The 18,066-nt window shown below is 45.9% G+C and overlaps 4 protein-coding genes across 14 annotated transcripts; 2 read left to right on the forward strand and 2 right to left on the reverse strand.

The window, feature by feature from the left end:
• Positions 1-66: 66 nt before the first annotated feature.
• On the forward strand, positions 67-3,317 carry kmt5aa (lysine methyltransferase 5Aa). 2 transcript variants are annotated; one of them, XM_049738815.2, is made up of 7 exons: positions 67-269; positions 940-1,043; positions 1,200-1,443; positions 1,518-1,605; positions 1,730-1,789; positions 1,910-2,100; positions 2,175-3,317. In XM_049738815.2, the coding sequence occupies exons 2-7, from the start codon at positions 977-979 to the stop codon at positions 2,383-2,385; spliced, it is 861 nt and encodes a 286-aa protein (XP_049594772.1). In that variant the 5' UTR covers positions 67-269; positions 940-976; the 3' UTR covers positions 2,386-3,317. The 2 variants fall into 2 exon arrangements, with proteins under 2 accessions (XP_049594772.1, XP_049594771.1); XM_049738814.2 differs by having other exon boundaries at positions 68-269; positions 902-1,043.
• rilpl1 (Rab interacting lysosomal protein-like 1) lies at positions 3,155-8,040 on the reverse strand. 8 transcript variants are annotated; one of them, XM_049738807.2, is made up of 10 exons: positions 7,448-8,038; positions 7,136-7,283; positions 6,600-6,721; positions 6,215-6,448; positions 5,902-6,021; positions 5,348-5,398; positions 5,023-5,186; positions 4,853-4,951; positions 4,418-4,505; positions 3,155-3,952 (listed from the first exon to the last, which is right to left on the reverse strand). In XM_049738807.2, exons 1-10 carry the CDS (start codon positions 7,760-7,762, stop codon positions 3,947-3,949), a joined length of 1,347 nt encoding a protein of 448 aa, XP_049594764.1. In that variant the 5' UTR covers positions 7,763-8,038; the 3' UTR covers positions 3,155-3,946. The 8 variants fall into 8 exon arrangements, with proteins under 8 accessions (XP_049594764.1, XP_049594763.1, XP_049594762.1 ...); XM_049738806.2 differs by lacking the exon at positions 4,418-4,505 and having other exon boundaries at positions 6,600-6,718; XM_049738805.2 differs by lacking the exon at positions 4,418-4,505 and having other exon boundaries at positions 7,448-8,036.
• Positions 8,041-8,406: 366 nt separating this feature from the next.
• On the reverse strand, positions 8,407-15,316 carry LOC125979920 (huntingtin-interacting protein 1-related protein). The gene is made up of 33 exons (XM_049738797.2): positions 14,953-15,316; positions 14,807-14,870; positions 14,587-14,729; positions 14,453-14,509; positions 14,306-14,386; positions 14,153-14,229; positions 14,021-14,082; positions 13,812-13,952; positions 13,683-13,740; positions 13,537-13,612; positions 13,329-13,457; positions 13,057-13,179; positions 12,773-12,956; positions 12,612-12,700; positions 12,433-12,549; positions 12,276-12,377; positions 11,943-12,125; positions 11,762-11,872; positions 11,495-11,689; positions 11,282-11,429; positions 11,121-11,207; positions 10,954-11,061; positions 10,737-10,873; positions 10,548-10,658; positions 10,428-10,486; positions 10,322-10,352; positions 10,180-10,242; positions 9,991-10,091; positions 9,813-9,918; positions 9,615-9,738; positions 9,484-9,545; positions 8,682-9,251; positions 8,407-8,610 (listed from the first exon to the last, which is right to left on the reverse strand). Exons 1-33 carry the CDS (start codon positions 15,031-15,033, stop codon positions 8,569-8,571), a joined length of 3,822 nt encoding a protein of 1,273 aa, XP_049594754.1. The 5' UTR covers positions 15,034-15,316; the 3' UTR covers positions 8,407-8,568.
• A 122-nt stretch (positions 15,317-15,438) lies between these two features.
• Positions 15,439-17,981, forward strand: denr (density-regulated protein). Of its 3 annotated transcripts, none has more exons than XM_049738818.2 (8): positions 15,439-15,740; positions 16,570-16,664; positions 16,769-16,788; positions 16,862-16,945; positions 17,023-17,113; positions 17,200-17,316; positions 17,396-17,535; positions 17,644-17,981. In XM_049738818.2, exons 2-8 carry the CDS (start codon positions 16,580-16,582, stop codon positions 17,686-17,688), a joined length of 582 nt encoding a protein of 193 aa, XP_049594775.1. In that variant the 5' UTR covers positions 15,439-15,740; positions 16,570-16,579; the 3' UTR covers positions 17,689-17,981. The 3 variants fall into 3 exon arrangements, with proteins under 3 accessions (XP_049594775.1, XP_049594776.1, XP_049594773.1); XM_049738819.2 differs by lacking the exon at positions 15,439-15,740 and adding an exon at positions 15,807-16,222 and having other exon boundaries at positions 16,862-16,946; positions 17,033-17,113; XM_049738816.2 differs by lacking the exon at positions 15,439-15,740 and adding an exon at positions 15,998-16,222.
• The last annotated feature ends 85 nt before the right edge of the window (positions 17,982-18,066 follow it).

Consider the following 18,066-nt stretch of genomic DNA (forward strand, 5'->3'; position numbering starts at 1 on the left):
GAAGAGGGTGAAATATTATTTTTTTTTTACAGTACATGACAGTACAGACGACAGGGAGCGATATTTCCCCCTTTTGTTACTGGTACGATCCGTGTCGAAAAAATGGCGAACTCGTAGCAGCAGTGGACGCGGCTTGGGTGTGAAGGTGAAGACAGCAGACGGTGTTGTCTTCTCGGACCCGGGCTTTTGACCCTCGAAGGGACGGACGGGAGCGTCAGGAGAGAGCTGAGCGTGGAGCCTCGGGGAACCACTCGTCGGACATGAACGGGGTAAGTTGGAGACAACACAATGTTGCTGCAGCTTCTCACGAGACGCAAATGAAGTCGTTTAATGTGAGCCTATAGAGTTCAATTTTACACTCCAAAATGCGAATCGTTTGGAATGGTTGCATAGTTTTTGGCTCCTCAAAACGAAATGGAGCAACTACTCGTGCCTGACAGCTTCATTTTCTCACGTTTAAATGAGCGTAAAAACAGAAACGTGCATTTAAACCCAAGAACAGCATTTAAAATACGTGCAAAGTGTTTTTCTATCATTTTTTTTGTTGCTGGTCATTCACCTCGTAGTTTAAAGGGAACAGTAGACGTGGGCTTGGGTCTCCCTTGAGCCTGCATGGAATTGTACGTAAACGGCACCGCCATGTTGAATGTGGCACTGGTGCGCTGCTAGACCACCACTTATGCTTACTGTAGATAAAGCAATGGGAATATTTAGACTAACTTTTTTTCCTCTTTATTGGATTTGCATTATTTTTCATACCGAACATGTGTTAAAATATTTTTGTGAATTTTTATTTTTGAATTTGATTAGAAATAAACCACTAAAAATACCCCCAGAAAAAAAACATGACATGCACAGGAGGGGATTTGTAAGGATGTGATTTTTGTTTCTGCCCCCACAGGAATCAATATGCAATCAACACTGTGTCACCGTTTCAAGTTCCCCTCAGCCCACGTCTCCAGTCCACAATGACAATATGGCGCAGGAGGGAAGCTGTCGTTCCCTATGTTGCCAGAGGAACGATATCCAAAGGCAGGGAGAAGGTATGATTCATGTTGAAATGGTTTAGTAAAAAATGGACGAGGTCTTTTTCTAGTTCAAACTGAGACACCGTTCTAATAAATCATACAACTTGACCTCTGTGGACGTAAAACAAATCATTTGAAGTTCTGATGAAGATTCGTTTCCCTTCCCATCAGGCCGGATAACAAATGGTATCGGCACGACGACCAAAGATTGCAACTCTTCAGACGCAGCAAAGCAGCCTTCCTCTTGCTGGTCGGACAAGTGTGCATCACCTCTACAGTTTCAATGTCGCCTTCAGCCTGCCGCAGAGCGACCCTCGCAGCTCGCTCCCGACAGGCCTCCGACTCCTTTGCACAGCAGCAACCGAAGCTCAGCCGTGCCCCGCCGCCACCAGCAGAAGAGAGCCGCACCCAAAACGTGCGTTTGTTTTTCTCGCTTCTGTTGTTGATTTAGCACATTTCTCATCAATTCTTTTTATATTCCCTGAATAGTGCCAAAGGGAAAAATTCACAGAACCGGAAAGTTACAGACTTCTTTCCAATAAGGCGCAGCTCACGAAAATGTAAAACGGAGCTCAAGGTAATAACTTAAAAAAGTCAAATCTAGTTGAATCCAGATTTGATCTAGAATTTCTTTTGCACTTAGTCTTATAAAAGGTCACAATGTTCTCTTATTGCTACTACTAGCGATTTTTTGTGTCCAGTGTGAACAGAAGCACCTCATTGACCACCTCATCGCAAACGGCATAGAGGAAGGAATGCAGGTAAGGAACGATCCTGCTTGACTCCCTACAACTCAACATGTAGAACAAATTCTGATAAGTGATCCAGATATTGAATTCAGAAGCAATGTAAACGCATCATGTAAAAATCTTATTGCGAAGGTGCGGCACATGGAGGAAAAAGGCCGAGCGGTGTTTGCCGCAAGACACTTCCGGAAAGGCGAGTACGTGGTGGAGTACCACGGTGATCTCTTGGAGATGGCAGACGCCAAAAAGCGAGAGGCCGAGTACGCCCAGAACCCGGAGACGGGCTGCTACATGTACTATTTTCAGTACCTCTGCAAAGCATACTGGTACACACGCACTCATTTTCTGGATTCTCGTTTTTGTCGCGTGACTTCTTATGCAACGTTCACTCCACATCCAGCGTGGACGCCACCAAAGAAACCAATCGACTGGGCCGTCTGATCAATCACAGTAAGAGTGGCAACCTGCAAACCAAACTGCACGATATGGACGGCGCACCGCATCTCATCCTGGTGGCGGCACGGGATATTGACGAGGGCGAGGAGCTGCTCTACGACTACGGCGACCGGAGCAAGGCGTCCATCGCCGCGCACCCATGGCTCAAACACTAACATCGAGGAGGTCTTTGATTTAGAAACACAGAAGGTCTCCTGCAAAGGTTCACCCTAAAATTTCACCCAGCATTCCTAATTTATGGGGAGGATTTACTCTGGTGGGATTCTTGATTTTATTTTTGAGCGGGAGGCACATTTTGTGGTGACGACGCACTTGGGCATGCTTCTACAAGTTGGCGCATTTTTTTTTTTACTATTTCCCTCCCTCCAAATTTGCGCGCACATTTTTAAATTTTCCATTTAAGAACATTCTCTATCATTGTTAAATTTTGGGCACTTTTCTGCTTTTTTTTTAACACTTTGATGAATGCCAAACACATTGTATAGTCGCCTGCATTTTTTTAAAAATATATTTTTAGCAAAAATACCTTTTTTTTTTTAAGTTAACTCACTGGGGCAGCGGTATAGTCTACATTTGGGCCACGCGGACAATAAAATAAATCAGTTGAAATACCAGGAAAATGTTACAATGTCATGAGTGTGTGTATATATAAAGTCCCGTCAACAAGTCTGACTAAAAATATGGCTAAACAATAAGTTTTATTATTGGAAAAGATTTCCGCCAGTCTTAGCGCTAAGCTAAACCTGCTGGCCGTAGACTTGCCCTGCTAAACAGAAGTAGTCTAGGAAGTGGTGTTATTTCTATACGCAGTGGAAGGGTTGTGTAAAAAAAATATATATATATGAATTTGAAAAACATATTTTCCAACATATTCAGTATATTATTTGAATTTTTGGATTCATTTAAAAAGAAACAAGTATCCTGTTAGCATCACATGGCTCTTCAATGTTTTTTTTTATTCATTTGAATTTTTTTTTCATTAACTTATTGCAATAATATCTGCCATTTTAGGAAATAGGAGGTGCTATGGCATCCAATAAAACTTAATGCTGGCCTTCAGGAATAAAGTTGTCTTATGCAAATAACACTTCACTTGTTTTTCCTTTTGTTCCATGCAAAAATACATTTGTCTTTTTTCTTTCCTTTTGCAGTTGGCATACATTACAAATAAGCAGTATACTAAAAATAGGACTTGGAAATCCAGTCAGTCTTCTCTATCTTGTGTGCAGTTAATAATACCATAACACCAAAAAAAGAAAAACATTCTTTTTCCGCCATAAAGCTGGTACCGGGCTACTCAAAACAGTAATAATAAAAATGCAAATACAACAACCGAAAACTTAAAATAAGTTAGAAAGATAAAAACAAGGCCATATTCAATCAAAGGGTTAAATTAAAATACTGCAGTGTTTACAATTTTTACTTCCATAGGATGTTAGCTTTGCTATTCGTTGTATGCATAGCTTCCCTTCAATGCAGATGGAGAGGATGCTAACCATTTTGGGTCAAAGCAGCCATTTTTTTTTCCTACTTGCTACCAAAATCACGCCCCCCCCGAATCTTTTGAGCTGTATGAGTAAACACCAGGCAATTAAATAATGCCTCGTTAGATGTGACGGCTAAAAGTGCGGCAAGGCCTCCTGGGCTTGTTCGGTGAACGCGTCATCGTGTGCCATGCTCCGCTGCCAACTCCGCTGCTTGTCACGGGAAAACAAATTAAACCTGAGAACACAAATCAAGAGCTTTTTGAAAATACAACTTCACTTGGTAACACTTGGTAAATGTGGTGAATGTTTATCATGAGTAGACGACGACTTGTATCACGAGTCGACCCACAAAAAAAAATTCAACAGGCCATGCTTGAAAAAAGTAGGAAAATCTATCCGACAGATTTGGTTTCGATTTTGAATCCCGCCATTCAATCGCCAATAATTTGTGCACGTGTGGTAACGATTGACAACCCTCTGAATATAAAATAAAAAATAATTTATGTAAAATCAGAGCTAGTTTGGTCGGCATGTCTGTGACAAGTAGTTATTTCTATGACAACCTCTGAGATTTTGCCAAGATCATCTCTGTGGACACATTATATTAGTTTTTAGTGTCAAACCACACCATTAAGTTATATGATTGGGATTTTTTGGGGAATTAAAAAAAGGTTAGGGTGGAAAAAATATTGGGTCATACGAGCGCCGCGAAGCCTCTGGCAGGCTGTAAAGTGGGATCGTCTTGGATCAAACCAGCTGCCACCATGGGCATGAAGGCCGTGAAGATCCTGTCACACAGAGGGGAGGGGAGGGGGAGCGGGGCCAACAGGGACCCTGTCAAAGTCTTCATCTTGACAAAAGTAACCACAATGTTTCAAACTGGGAAGTGGCTGAGCTTTAGCCCCGGACAATCATGTCTGTTGTATTTTAAACATCTCAGTAGGTAACCTAATTATTTATTGTTTTTATTTAGTTTTATATTTTTCAATTATGTACATTGTAATATTTGTATATATTTTTATTATTTCATTTTTCTTTCATTTTACTTGAAGAGGGAGTTAATTTTAAGTGTGTGTCTGTGTGTTGTGTTTTGTGAGTGTTATGTTTGGGAATTGTGTGCGTGTACACAACATACAGGCGTTTGATTCCGGACTCTGGCTGCACAGAAGAACGTGAGCGCGATCTGGGTTCGGGCTCGGGACTGGGAGCGGCCGTGTCGTCGTCCATCTCGTCACTACAAGGGCATCGGCCATTTTAGTGCCACCTCATAAGCATCTTGTGACGATGACATCATTATCTGCTGACCTTTTGTAATAAGCCAGCTCCTCCTGCAGCATGAAAACTTTGGCTTTGAGTTCGTTGCGCTCATGCAGGACGTCGCGCAGCTCCTGCAGGGTGAACCGGGCCCGGTTGGGGTCCTTGGAGTCCGGGGCCTCCTTAGTTGTCTCCTCTTCCTGGCACAGCGCCTCCTGAGAGAAAAGGGTTAGGGTTAGACAATAGAATTGTGTCTAAGACATGTGGTAGGCTTCACTTACAAAGACAAACAGTACTAGACCTTAAGATGGAATGTCGAGAAAATTGGATAAATGCTCAAATAGCTTTCCATAAGCGAGACAGGAAGTGAGGATACCTTGGTGAAATATTGGTACACAGCAGGCATGTCGTCATCGCACATGGCCTCCTGGTGGCACACCAACACAGCACGCCTCATTGTTTGCCATTTTGATTTTTTTAATTATTGGACATCTGCTCTTTGAAACTCACTGTACTTAGCAAACAACACACCACAATGAGCTCTTTCCCTCAAATAATGGCCTTTATGAGAGAAATGGAAATGATCATGCGACTTTATTTTAATATTTAAAGGTTTCAGAATGTTTTACATGCTATGAATACTTTAACCACAATTAATGACAGTGTTCTCCATCTTGTTTTTTTAACTAAACTAGTGCTGATCCAAAATCCTATCCAAAGTAGTGTTTTGGCACCACCTAGTGGCATAATACGTCATTAGTTTTTTTCACACAAAGACCCAGCAAATTTGTCCAGAAGCGCCTTCAAATTCCACACGGCACCCAAACAAGCACGTCAGCGCTGTGTTAAACGTGACACGCCCGTCCCGCCATGACAGTTAGTTGCACGCCATGCGGTCACTAATCAACATTAGTGGTCAGGCCACTTTACCCAAAGCAATGCCGCCTCCTCATCCTCGTCCTCGTCGGGGCCGAGCGAGCCGGGCGGCGGAGGCGGGGGGGTCGGGTTCTCCCACCAAGCCTCCGCCTCCGCCACAGTTTTCGCTTCACGCTAGTTAAGAAGATTGATGGATAGATGACAGATTTGTTTATGACCAAGGTGAACGACAACGCATTTTGCTACAATATTGCTAAGCTAGAAAAGTGAAATCTGCATGTTCTGTTTGACGCTGGAGATTTTTTATTTGGGAACCTATCCTACGTTATTCACTGAAAATCTCGACCGTGAAGAAGGTGCATAGTACCTCTGCCGGCGAGGGGGGCTGAGGCGAGGCTTCCTGGGCGTGGTGGCCCTTTAGCCGCTCCCGCAGGCGCACTACTTCTTGCCGCAGGGCTCCCACTTCTTGGCCGCGGGTCTGCGCGCCGGCCTCCAGCTCCACCTTTTGCTCAATCAGCACTTTGCCCTGAGCCTCCACCACCGAGATCTTGTGGCGCAGGTCGTGGTTTATCTTCATGAGACGGGACTGCTGCTGCTGGAGCTGCAACAAGCAAAGTCGGAGTCATCTCCATCCTGACACGACATATATATTCTATTTATGACCAAAACTTTTTTAAAAGATGGGGAAAAAAGGGTTAGTTTGTGAGTCGATTGTGTAAAAAAGACATAATTGTTTGCGCAACATTACTTACCGCTTCGATGTCTTCGCTCCTGAGCGTGAGCTCGCGGTCTTTAGCCCGGATCTCGTCCCGCTGCTTGTCCACCACCTCTTTTAGCTTCTTCATCACTTGACGCTCACGATCGCTCATGCCTCCTTAGAAGGAGACCCCAAGATGTCATTCAGTCCATCAAGATCTCAACCGTGGTTGACTTTACCAGACAAGAATCATTTAAAACAGATTAGCGTGCAAAAAGCGTGTGTAGCAGGAGTGCATACTGAGGCCGGTGTGTGTGCTCGAGCCTGACTGCGGCTTCTGTGTACAAGCAGCAAAAAGAAAGCTTCCTTTATGTTTGCATGCACATCATCACCCTTTGCTTTTCCTTTTTGAATGGAAATAATCTAAATAAAAATAATCAATGAATCAACCCAAGAATGACTGGAGACATGTATAAAATAATGATAATAAAAAAGGCATAAATATGTATAAAACTCTATATACATTGTACATAAAAAACATTTTAAAAAGGTGGAAAGTCTAAAAAAAAAAAAAACTGCACACGCTCTCACCATCGTTCCTCTGAAGGTCATCCTCGCTCCCAGGGTCTCGCGTGGACACGTTGTCCAGAAGACTCTTGTTCTCCTCCTGCAGCTGAGCGATTTGACAGAGAAGATCCTGTGCTTCTCCTCGCCACACGTCCTCCACCAGCTCCAGCTCCTGAACCACAATCGAATTAAAAAAATTATTATTACTATCATTATTAATAATTTTTATTATTGTTATTATTACATTTTTAGTCACTTATTCAGAGTCATGAGTCTGTGAGTCAACCGGTGAGTGTCACAGTCACGTGAACCACACTTTATGTGTTTTTATTGTACCTTCCTGTGCTTTTTCTCCTTCTCCAACCTCTCGGTCCTCTCCAGCCTGAGTTTGTCCAGCTCTAGGCGCAGCTCGTCGGCTTCGGGCCCGCCGATGTTGTGGCGGCTCACCATCACCTCCAGGATCTCCAGCACTCTCACCACTTTGGGCATCAGCCGGGACAGGGCCTCGCAGCCGTATTGGTCGATGATCCGCTCGAACTCGTGACCCACCGCCGCGGCGATATCGTACACGTCCATCACCGTTAGATCGGCAGGGTTCTTCTCCATGGCCGAACCGCCGCGGTCATCTGGGATGTATCGGTGCCCCTCCATGACTTCTTTCTTCTTCCCGCTGCGTGACACAAACTTCCTTCCTCCCCTCCCTCCGCGAGACACCAAGTCCGCTAACTTATACCACTAAACTTGCAAAGACCACCTAAAAGTATCTGGCTATCGTACGTCCATTATGAAGTCGTAAAATAAGATATTAAAAGTGATTTATTCGACATAATGTCGGTCGTTGTCCTGCTGTCCTGTCCCCTCTGTCGCGTTGACATGGAGCAAAGCTAGCCGCCATGATAGGCGCATCTTTTCCGCTTTCCTTTCAAAATAATAGCAGAGCAAAAACCCCAATGTCAATGTTGCAACCATGAGACTGCAGCTTTCTCATTAGGTTTTATTTTGAAGGATGTAGCACCATCATTAGGTTTAAATTTGAAGTGGGTCTTTTTATGCTTTATTTTGAAGGATACCGTATTTTTACAGACGTAGCATTGCTATTATATTTTATTTCAAAAGATTAAGGATGGATTAAGGATGTCGCGTTCTCATTAGATTTTATTGTGACGTGTTGCCCTGCTGGCCAACAGTTTGAACTTCCTGCCTCCGTCCATGTTCCAGTGGGTTATGTCACAGTACTAAAATAGCACGTGAAGGGGCTGGCAGAATTTGTTTGGGCTGCAGATTGAAATGATTAATAATTTAAAACAGTAAACTTTATTGTAAGCTTTGTGCAGTTTCAACACCCAAACACTAGCTGACAAAAGACTTTCCATCCTTCTTTCGACCAATTTGCAAACAGAAACATGAGATTAAAATGTTACATTTTCATTATCTGTGAGTCCACCTTCAGTCTGGCCTCAAGACTCCCCGGTCCCGCTTCCCGTTTCCCCTCGTCTGAACTGCAAAGGGAATTACAAACATGCAAATAAGTTTTGAAAGCACACAAACTACTGAAATATTTGTCTCTTACCGCATTCTTAAACAAGTTTCCGGATTTGGAGAAGATGCTCGGTTTCCTCAGGTTGAGTTTTCCGAAATCCATGCTCTTGGATTCGGTGGTCTTGGAGTCGGTGCTCTGGGACTGCGGTGAGTGCTGGGTGGTGCTAGGTGTCACCGATGAGAGTTGCGAGATGGAGTAGGATTGGGTATTTAAGTAATTCTGGCTGGCATTTGGGGTGTAAGCTTGGGACGACGTGTGAGGTTGACAGGACGTGTAAGGTTGCGACGGCGTGTAAGCCTGAGATGGCAAGTAAGATTGAGACGGTGTGTAAGGTTGTGACGGCATCGAGAAGGTTTGCGACGCTGCAGGTGCGAAGGGGTTCGTAGACGCAAAGGTGGGAAGGGCAGCGGGGTCGGGCGGAGGTGGCGGAGGGAAGGAGGTGCTCTCCAGTAGAGTGGGCGGCGGCGGCGGTGGGAAGCTCTCGTCGCCGTCCGGCAAGTCGCCTTCCTGCAGGTCGCCCAAGTCGTAATGGCGCTTCCTCAGCTCGCCCAGGCGGATGCGCTCCAGATCCAGCTGATTTTCTAGCTGCAGAACCCGCACCTAGGAAGCAAACGGCCGGAGATCAATTCAGCCATTGGAGCTTGAAATAAGTTTCTTTTTCTTTCAAATGTACATACTGTAAAACTGTGTACCACCATCTAGTGGCCAACAGTGAAATTACATCACAAACAGACACATTTGTGTCATAAAACTGTTCAAAAAATAATCTGAAAATGGCAGGACCACAAACCCGGAACCCAGAATGGAGGAGAGTAAAGTGAGTGAACCTCACCTGAGCCTCCATTTCCTCTTTTTTCAGCTTGATGAGCGACATTCCGGAGAAGTCCATCACTCCTGCGAGAATATAAAAGATCAATTGAAGCTCGTAAAAGTCACGTAGCCTGACAATATTTGGCTCCTCACCTTGCTCTGAGATCTGCTGCTGTCCGTGCTTAGTGGAGGTGACCACCACGGCGGCCATGTCGTTGACGTGGCGCGAAGCCTGCTGCAATGTGGACAGCTTCCTATTCCCGCGCTCCGCCTTCACCTGAGAGAGGATTGATGTGTTAGCTACATGTTAGCTCGTTAGCACTCGCTAAAAAGATGGAGGCCGGGGGGCACCTTGGAGGCGGCCACCAGCTGGGCAGTGCTGGCAGCGATCTCGTGGGAGCACGCGATGAGCTCCTCGTACGTTCCGTTGTCCCCCACGACGCGGTCGGCAGACTCTCTGAAGACAAAGGCGGCTAATTAATCATACATTCGGGAATCGTGCTGACTAAATCGAAGATGAAAGACTCACAGCAGCTGCGTGGCGCCCCAGCCTACCGCTTTGGAGGCCGAGATCAGACCTTCGGTCCAGCGTGAATTTTTGGCGTAGAATTCGGGGACAGAAGCAGCTCCCTGCAGGAAATCAAGACAGAATATCATTATCCATGAAATAAAAAACAATCAATCAATTATACAAAAAATAAATACGCATTCAACTCACCCTCCCTCCTTCCACGATGTCCTTCTGAAGATCTGTTGAGGCCGTCACCAGCATGTGAACAGCCTGCAGGCACAGCACATCACATTGACTCTCATGTTTAACATTTTAACACGCGGAAGTCGCAGCCTAAAGCGACAAGTACCTTCATGAGGTCGGAGCAGGAGCCCAGGATGCTGTGACGGGACACCAACGTTAGAGTGACGTTGAAATAAAAACAATAAAAGTGATGACCGGTGTGGTAATCTCACCTCTGGTTGACTTCCAACTTCAGGCCACTTGTGTCCCTTCTGGCTTGGGACAAAATCTCCTACAAAGATGATGAGAAGTCAGATCGTGTGTCTTTAAGGAGGCTATGAGTGACAACTTACGTCCATACGTAGCACGGCTTCCTCGATGGCGGTGGAGGTGGCGAGCATCTCCTTGTCCACCATGTTTCCCAGCTCCTCCTTGAGGACGTCCTGACCCTTGGGACGCAGCTCCTAGAGAAAGACCAATAATCAATTTAAAAACTGGGCAGTCTAAGATTTGACGCAGGAACGGTTTGAATCCAGCGGTACCTGTCCCAGGGCGAGGATGCGCTGGATGGAGAAGCGTATGGCGGTGGAGTCAGCTCTCGGCAAGCTGGCCTGCAGTTTCAAGTCCTTCAGGAACTGAAGACAGTTACTGGCGCAGTCCCGACAGCTGTCAGTCAGACCTGAACCAAGCAAAAACATTTGTGGTTTGTCAAAGAACCCGGCCAAGGCGGCATACAGAGTTCAAGTCTTGGGGACTTACGGTCGGCCTGGTCGGTGGGGGCCGAGTTGGACGTGGCGCCGCCGTTCACGATGGTGTCGGCGGCCAAGTGGGAGAATTGAGTGACCGCCCGAAGCAAGCCGCTGGCGTCTGGGAACAATGGCGTGGTTGTTAGCGAAGAAAAGGCGCAGCATCACGCAGAAACTAACCATTCCTGTTTGCCAGATAGATCACGTGACTCTGCTGCATTTTGTCCACTGACACCAAAGTGGTCTCGGCCCGATTCACCAAATAATCTGACAGGGAGAAGAAAGAAGATGCATGACGGATTTGTGAAGTTTCTTTTTTTAAATTGATTTCTTCAGTATACCAGGCGAGCAGATGCAGCGGACGTGGATGGGGTCGTCCAGCTTGGCCATGGCGTCCAGGATGATGCCTTCCGCTTCCACCACGGCGCACTGGAGCAGGCAGAACTGCTCCTCCTGCAGCTTCTGAGCCAGCTCGCCTTCACGATTGGCCTGCTCACACGTAAAATCAGCGACATTAAGGTTCGAGAGGAAACTCGAAGGCGGCAAATCCGTACCTGCTGCTGCAGCTGAGCGTGCAGGGTTCCCAGTTCCATGTTGCTGCGCTGGCGTTCCTGCTCCAGGGAGCTCTGCTGTAGCTGCGCCTGCTGCCGGAGCGAGTTCAGCTCAGCCTCTTTTTCCCGCACCGAGCGCATTAGCGTCTCCCTTTCCGCCTGCAGACCCGCTAAGGAGCTGCTCAGCTGCGAGCCGCTCTGGAAATAAAGAAGATCATTTAAAAGTGATTTGATAATGCCTGAGTAGAAGAAGAACCTATCCGTACGTACCAGCTCTTTGCTCTGCAAGCTGTTGTTAACCCGCGCCAGTTCGGCCCGGGCGGTGTCCAACTCCCGATGCAGTCTGTCAATCTCCAATTTTTGCTGGGCGTTGATGTTGAGCTGTGGCAAAAGCGTTGACGTCAAGTGTAGTACTTTTCCCATCGCCAACATTCTTCAACCTTCTTCTTACCTGCTGCTGCAGCTGAGCCCTGAGCGCCTCCAGCTCGCGACTCAGGCGATCCCTCTCAAGGTCGCCAGTGCTCTGCTGCTGCCTCATTGAGGACAAGTCCACGTCGCGTTGCTGGGCCGAGCGTAGCAGAGCGTCACGCTCCGCCTGAAGAGCCGCCAGGCTGCTGCTGGCCTGGGAGGCTTCCTGGAGGACATGAAATGCTAAGCTAGCTACATGCTCCTGTTTTTTTTATACGTTTGTTGTCTAAAATCACAAATTACAAATACAAATGTAGGCTTCAGTTATGGTGCTAGCTAACCAAAATGCTAAGGTTATGCTATGCTAACATCTTACCATCTCTTTGCTCGCCAGGGTGCTGCGAAGGAGCGCCAACTCGGCTCTTTGCTCCAAGAGTTCTTTATTCAGGTGGTCTGCGTTATTCTGCTGCTGGTGCATCTGTAACGCAACCGTTAGCGCTTTGTTTTAGCGGTGTTACCGCGTGAGGTCTCACCAAGTTGGACATCTCCCGACGCAGGTTCTCCAACTCGCTCTCCAGCCTCTGCTTGGTCCTCAGCATATCCTCCTGGTCTTGTTTGGAGTGGGCCAGATATTTGGTCGTGTCTGCGTTCTACAAAACCAGAATGGAATTATTCGACTGTGGCAGTAGATACATTTGTGAAACGTGAACACCTTCTTCATGAGGTCAGCGTGACTGGTGACCAGTTCAGCATGTTTCTCTTTGAGTTGAGTGAATCGAATTTCAGCCGCCTGCGCACGACCTGTTGAGTGAAGAAAGGTTAGCCATGTTGAATGGGATTTGAAAGAAATCCAATGAGTTGCGCCTGGCTTACTGTCGGCCTCCTTGAATCCGATCTGAGCGCCTACGTTAGCCACGTTAGCATGGCGTAGCGCCTCCACCTCGTTACGCAGGTGCTCGTTTTCTGCATGCGCCATTTGCCTGTGGGTGCGCTGCTCCTCCACCTCCGCCTCAAGGTGGTTAACTTGAGCTCGGAGCTCCGTTACACACCGCTGGGCCTGCGTGACACACATTGATTATCGTCAGATGTGGTGTACCTCAAGGCTCTCATTTAGGGCCACACATTTTGTTGTTGTTTTGAAGAAATCTGCAACGTACCTCAGATTTGATGAGTTCAAGTTCTGGTTTTAGGACATCCAGTTCTCTCTTCAGGCTCGCATTTTCATTGTTGTGATCCCTTTGGTCTGTATCAGACATTCCCATCTGACTCAGCAGGTAATACTACCAAAAGATATAGCATGTTAGCAACAAGGCTAGCCAGTAGTGCAAATATTTGATTGTATTTTCTCATTTATTCAGGTAGTTACTTTGAGTAGTATTGTTTTCCGCTCACGTTACTCCCAACGTATATTTGGAAACAAATAACAAACCTGCTGTGAATCCCGTAAGTCAGCTTGTGACTCAGTATCATCGTCATCAAAGCGGTCCTGGTTTTGAATCACCACCACCGGCCTCTTGTACTCAGCCAAGGCGGCCGCACGCAGGAAGTTGGGAGGATCCTTTGGGGGGGGGTCATAAAGTAGCGAAAGAATGAGTTAGAAAATCAACCCCAAATCAAAGAAAAGCTCAATTACGCACATTTGGGAGTTCTGGGATCTGGATGTAGGTTTTGAAGAACTCAATCTCTCTGGCTTTGTTGAAGAACTGCTTGAGGCTGATCGACAGATCCATCGTTGGCAAACGGCAACTTTCAAAGCATCTAAAATGCTGTTCGTTGACGGTACCTGTTAAATAGTTCCCGGAATCTCTCTCTGTGACCGAGAAGAACATCTGCTGCGATGCCTACAAGGCACACAGACGCCATTTTGGTTCAAAGAGGCCATTTTGTCCAGAGTTCATCCAGCGTCACTCACGGCTGTGGAGTTTGAAGAGCAGACGGACGCAGAAGTGGTACAGGAAGCTGCAGTCGGGGATGAGCGGGATCATAGGCATGAGGCGGCACTGTCCCGCCGGCGTGTTGGGCTTGGCTCCGTTGGTCTCCAGCTGACGGAAAACTGTCAAGACCAGAGCAGTTAAATCGTACAATCCGTAGCTACGTGTATCTTCATGTAGGTAAACAAACCAGTGTCGGCCATCTTGAGCCCAGCGTCCAAGTATTCCAACAATTCCTGAGTCATGTCCAGCCTGCAATCAATCACCATCACACAACTCAGCAACGAGAACAACAAAAACAACAACATTCATTCACGCTTACACTCTATTCATGTCAGTTCCGGCTTCTCGTTCCAAAGTCTCGTCAGATGCCTCCAAGTTTCCCGGAATGACTTTGTGCTTTCAAATCCAATGGATCGATTGAATACAAGTAAATTAGATAAAGTTACATGACAAGTCACAGCCGTTCGTTTACCTCGTTGTGAAACTCCATTTTGAGGCAGAGGAATTTCGCCGACAAGGCGACGATGTGGCCGTAGCGATCGTGCAGGTTGCCCTACGAGAGAAACACTGATATAATACATCACGTGACATCATAAAATATCAAAACAGTAGCACTCACCCACAAGGCGCCCATGTCTTTCACATTGCGGCAGTATTTATGCGAGTCTCTCACAGCCTGACGCAAGTGAAAGTGATGATGTCGTTCATTAAAATCTCTGAATCCCCCAAATTTGAGAATCCTTTAATGCTTACGTTGCGATGTCCATCCCTGAGAACTTTGTGCAGCAAGTAGCAGAACTTCCAGCTGATGATGGCGTTGCTGGACAGCGGCAGGTTGAGGATGTACGACCACATGGTGGCCGCTCCACCTTCCTTGTGACTCCCCAGGAGGATATCTTTCATTGCTGTCAAAGGGAAATCAATTGTCTGGGAGAAATCAAGACTATGTTCAAAACCCGATTAAAAAGGATACTGCGCACATATTTCGATTTAGCTGGTGCTTCGGCCGGGGTCAGACACTTGCTGATGTATTGCAGCTGAAACATACACAATAAAACAACTTGGATCCAGATAAATGGACACTTCATTAGGTACACGACATTGAGCACAAAAGTAGACCTGTTGTTTTCCAAACTGCTCCTTCTCCGCCGCCAAGGCCTTTTCCGTCTTGTTCTCGCTTTTGTTCTTGGTTTTGCTCATCTTGTCTCTCCTGTGAAGCAAAATCTAAGCACGTCCAACCAAGACAACCAAAAAATTAGTCCATTAAATGGCCTTTAATCCAATCGACTCTTCCAGGACAGAAAATTTAGGATACACTCTTAATTTAAAATCCCTTTAAACTGAAAAAAACAACAGAGCTTCTCTCAAATGTCAAAAAAACATTGAAAAATAAATAGATAAAAAGTAAAATTATAAAAATATATGAGAGTGTCACTGGCCAGACCTTGGGGAAATGAAGTGAAGGCAGTGAAACTGGTATGACAAAACAAGGAAATCAGTGTGAACCCTGCAAGACTGGTTTCTCCACACACACACACACACACACACACACGCTCATTTACATATTCACTCACTCATACACTCACTCATAGACAACACAGACAGAGCCCTGGGGCACATCTGAGGGGCACAAGAAGTGTGGGTGGGAGATGAACAATGAAGTTGAATGAGCTGGATGAGTGGTCAAGTGGAAAGACTCTGACAGTGATTTTTTTATCTGACAAGTGATTTTTTTTCTCCAGGAAATTAGACTGACATTGTCGTGGTGGCGATAAACTCATTTTGCGACATGTGCGGCACATTCAAGGAAACTTAATTAATTTTGGCTGACAGTGATCTGCAGGCGGGAACGAGTTGGAGGAATGCAGCTCAACGAGAAAGACGTCGTTGGTCCTCACTTCATTGTGGTGAGGGTGAGAGAATGTCAGAGGTCGTTTTGGGGACCTGTTGCAGGCATTGAAGCTCCCACATAGCACAGTCTTGTTTGGAGCGAGCTAGCTTGTCATTAAAGCTGTCACTTTTCTTTGATCGACAATTGATTTATTCCGGGTTGTTCTACGCAAAGAAATTAATTATTGTGACAGGAAGCGAGTGGGTGAATATTGACAGGAAGTTAGTAGGCCTGGGCAAGAAGAGGTCTCATCTAACACTAGGATGTGTAGTTGTACTCCAAGGCTGCAGGGGCGCTACTGCCAGCGAGCTGCGCTTCTATCGACACTCTTTCATCACGCGAACGAGAGAAACGCTGCGAGAGAGGCGTGCTCAAAGTACGCCAACTAAACTACGATAGCGCCTGAAACAAAGAATGACTTTCTGAAGCGTTCATTAACGCCAACAATGCCAACGTTGTTATCGAGAAGAAATCGCTTTTAACGGATATTCTGCGGGGGTACGTGACCCGGTTGTTTCTCCTGAGTTTATGGCACGGGAGCTAGCCTGCTAAGCTAACGAAATGCTAACGGTGACAGCTGTGTGACTCAACAGTAGGCTGAAGACACAAACGCTCTAACGTGACTTGATGTGTTTTGCAAAGCCAATTTACGATACTTGCAGCACGAAAACAACTCTGCCATTGTCCGTTATGATAAATACTGTTCAATTTTGTCATTTGTTTTACGGACGCGTCTTAGCCGGCTCAAGTGCTTTCATTTAGCTGTAGCTGCTACTGTGGAAGCTAAGGTTACACTTCATCTCATGGATGGATGGATTATTTATATCTGTTTCCCCCCCCCCCAGACATTTTGTGATGGCTACTACTGAGATGGAGTCGACAGAACATGAAATTATCGATCCTGATTCAAAGTACCCATTGAAAGTTCTGTACTGTGGCGGTATGTATATATACTAACAATTGTTTTGTTAGCCTGTTTATGGCATTTTCCATTGGGAATTAGCATTAAACTAGATTAATTCTTTTTTTTTTCCCCCTTTGCAGTTTGCTCTCTGCCCTCAGAGGTGAGTGTCACATACGTTAAATAATATATACTATGTATGTCACATCAGTAATTGTAATCTATTATGTGGACAGTACTGCGAGTACATGCCCGAGCCAGCCAAATGTCGGCAGTGGCTGGAGAAGAACTTCCCGGATGTTTTTGCTCGGATGACTCTAGGTGAGTGTTTCACAGTCATTTCTGTTTATTGTGATGTTGGTGTTTAACAGTTTGTATCGTGTCCTTCTGTCCAACTGGTCCCACAGTCAAAGCCCCCAAGAAGGATCCCGAGGCTGGAGATGTTCCCCCTGCCGTCGAGGAGGAGGAGAAGAAGAAGCAGAAGAGGGGTTTGTGCAGCATCATTGCAGCCAAGGCAGAGTGAATTGTGACCTCGGCTGAATCCGTTGTGCTCACTTGTTGCTGTACTGTTCAGGTGGGCGAGGTCAGATCAAACAGAAGAAGAAGACTGTCCCTCAAAAGGTGACGATAGCCAAAATGCCACGTGCCAAGAAGAAATACGTGACGCGGGTGTGTGGCCTGGCAACCTTTGGTGAGTTTGTCACATGACTGCATGCACACTGCGTGTGTTTTAGCACTGAAGCACATTATTTGTTGGGACTGTTCGACAGATATTGAGCTGAAAGAGGCTCAGCGGTTCTTTGCTCAGAAGTTCTCCTGTGGCGCCTCAGTCACGGCCGAGGATGAGATAATCATTCAGGGAGATTTCACCGACGACATCATCGACGTCATTCAAGAGAAGTGGCCAGAGGTGATAATAATACAAAATAAGTGGATTGGGAAAAAAAATAGTACAATCCATGACATACTTCAATCTAACAAATTAGCGATCAGCTGACTGACGGAACTAATGTTTCAGGTGGATGACGACAGCATCGACGATCTGGGTGAGGTGAAGAAGTGAAGACCAAAATGTGCACTTTTACTGAAAAATGGATGTGATCTGCAACAACGACAACTCGGCCAAATGTACACCTTAACGTCATTTTATACCTATTTTATTTACTGTACATAAAACGCTGCGCAGCACCTGGCCACTCACTTGAAATTTCTTTTGATTTTGCTCATTTTTCCTTAACAAAAGGTGTGATATCTATCATGTCAGCCCCTCCACACGCTGCTGGTCCCTCCAATGAAAGCGTAGTCTCATTCATTTCGATTTTCCCTTGTTCAAACCATTAAAAAGATTTCTTTTCAGGATCGCTCATCTGTCCTTACCTACTGCCTTTGAGTTTAATTGTCTGCAGGATTCTTAATGATATTACATTTACTATTTGCCTTT

This window comes from Syngnathus scovelli, chromosome 13 (assembly GCF_024217435.2).
Source record: "Syngnathus scovelli strain Florida chromosome 13, RoL_Ssco_1.2, whole genome shotgun sequence".
Taxonomy (NCBI): domain Eukaryota; kingdom Metazoa; phylum Chordata; class Actinopteri; order Syngnathiformes; family Syngnathidae; genus Syngnathus; species Syngnathus scovelli.

Excerpts from the sequence above, each read along its gene's own strand:
- kmt5aa (XM_049738814.2), top strand. Across the intron at positions 1,444-1,517 it reads AAGAGAGCCGCACCCAAAAC|TGCCAAAGGGAAAAATTCAC; the intron begins GTGCGTTTGTTT and ends TTCCCTGAATAG. Across the intron at positions 2,101-2,174 it reads TACCTCTGCAAAGCATACTG|CGTGGACGCCACCAAAGAAA; the intron begins GTACACACGCAC and ends CTCCACATCCAG.
- rilpl1 (XM_049738805.2), bottom strand. The coding sequence starts at position 7,762 with ATGGAGGGGCACCGATACATCCCAGATGACCGCGGCGGTTCGGCCATG. Across the intron at positions 6,722-7,135 it reads TGACCTTCAGAGGAACGATG|GAGGCATGAGCGATCGTGAG; the intron begins GTGAGAGCGTGT and ends TCTCCTTCTAAG. Across the intron at positions 6,449-6,599 it reads GGAGCGAAGACATCGAAGCG|CTCCAGCAGCAGCAGTCCCG; the intron begins GTAAGTAATGTT and ends TGCTTGTTGCAG.
- denr (XM_049738818.2), top strand. The coding sequence starts at position 16,580 with ATGGCTACTACTGAGATGGAGTCGACAGAACATGAAATTATCGATCCT. Across the intron at positions 16,665-16,768 it reads GAAAGTTCTGTACTGTGGCG|TTTGCTCTCTGCCCTCAGAG; the intron begins GTATGTATATAT and ends CCCCCTTTGCAG. Across the intron at positions 17,317-17,395 it reads GTGTGGCCTGGCAACCTTTG|ATATTGAGCTGAAAGAGGCT; the intron begins GTGAGTTTGTCA and ends ACTGTTCGACAG.
- LOC125979920 (XM_049738797.2), bottom strand. The coding sequence starts at position 15,033 with ATGAGCAAAACCAAGAACAAAAGCGAGAACAAGACGGAAAAGGCCTTG. Across the intron at positions 10,092-10,179 it reads ACATCGTGGAAGGAGGGAGG|GGAGCTGCTTCTGTCCCCGA; the intron begins GTGAGTTGAATG and ends GATTTCCTGCAG. Across the intron at positions 8,611-8,681 it reads GAAACTTGTTTAAGAATGCG|TTCAGACGAGGGGAAACGGG; the intron begins GTAAGAGACAAA and ends TTCCCTTTGCAG.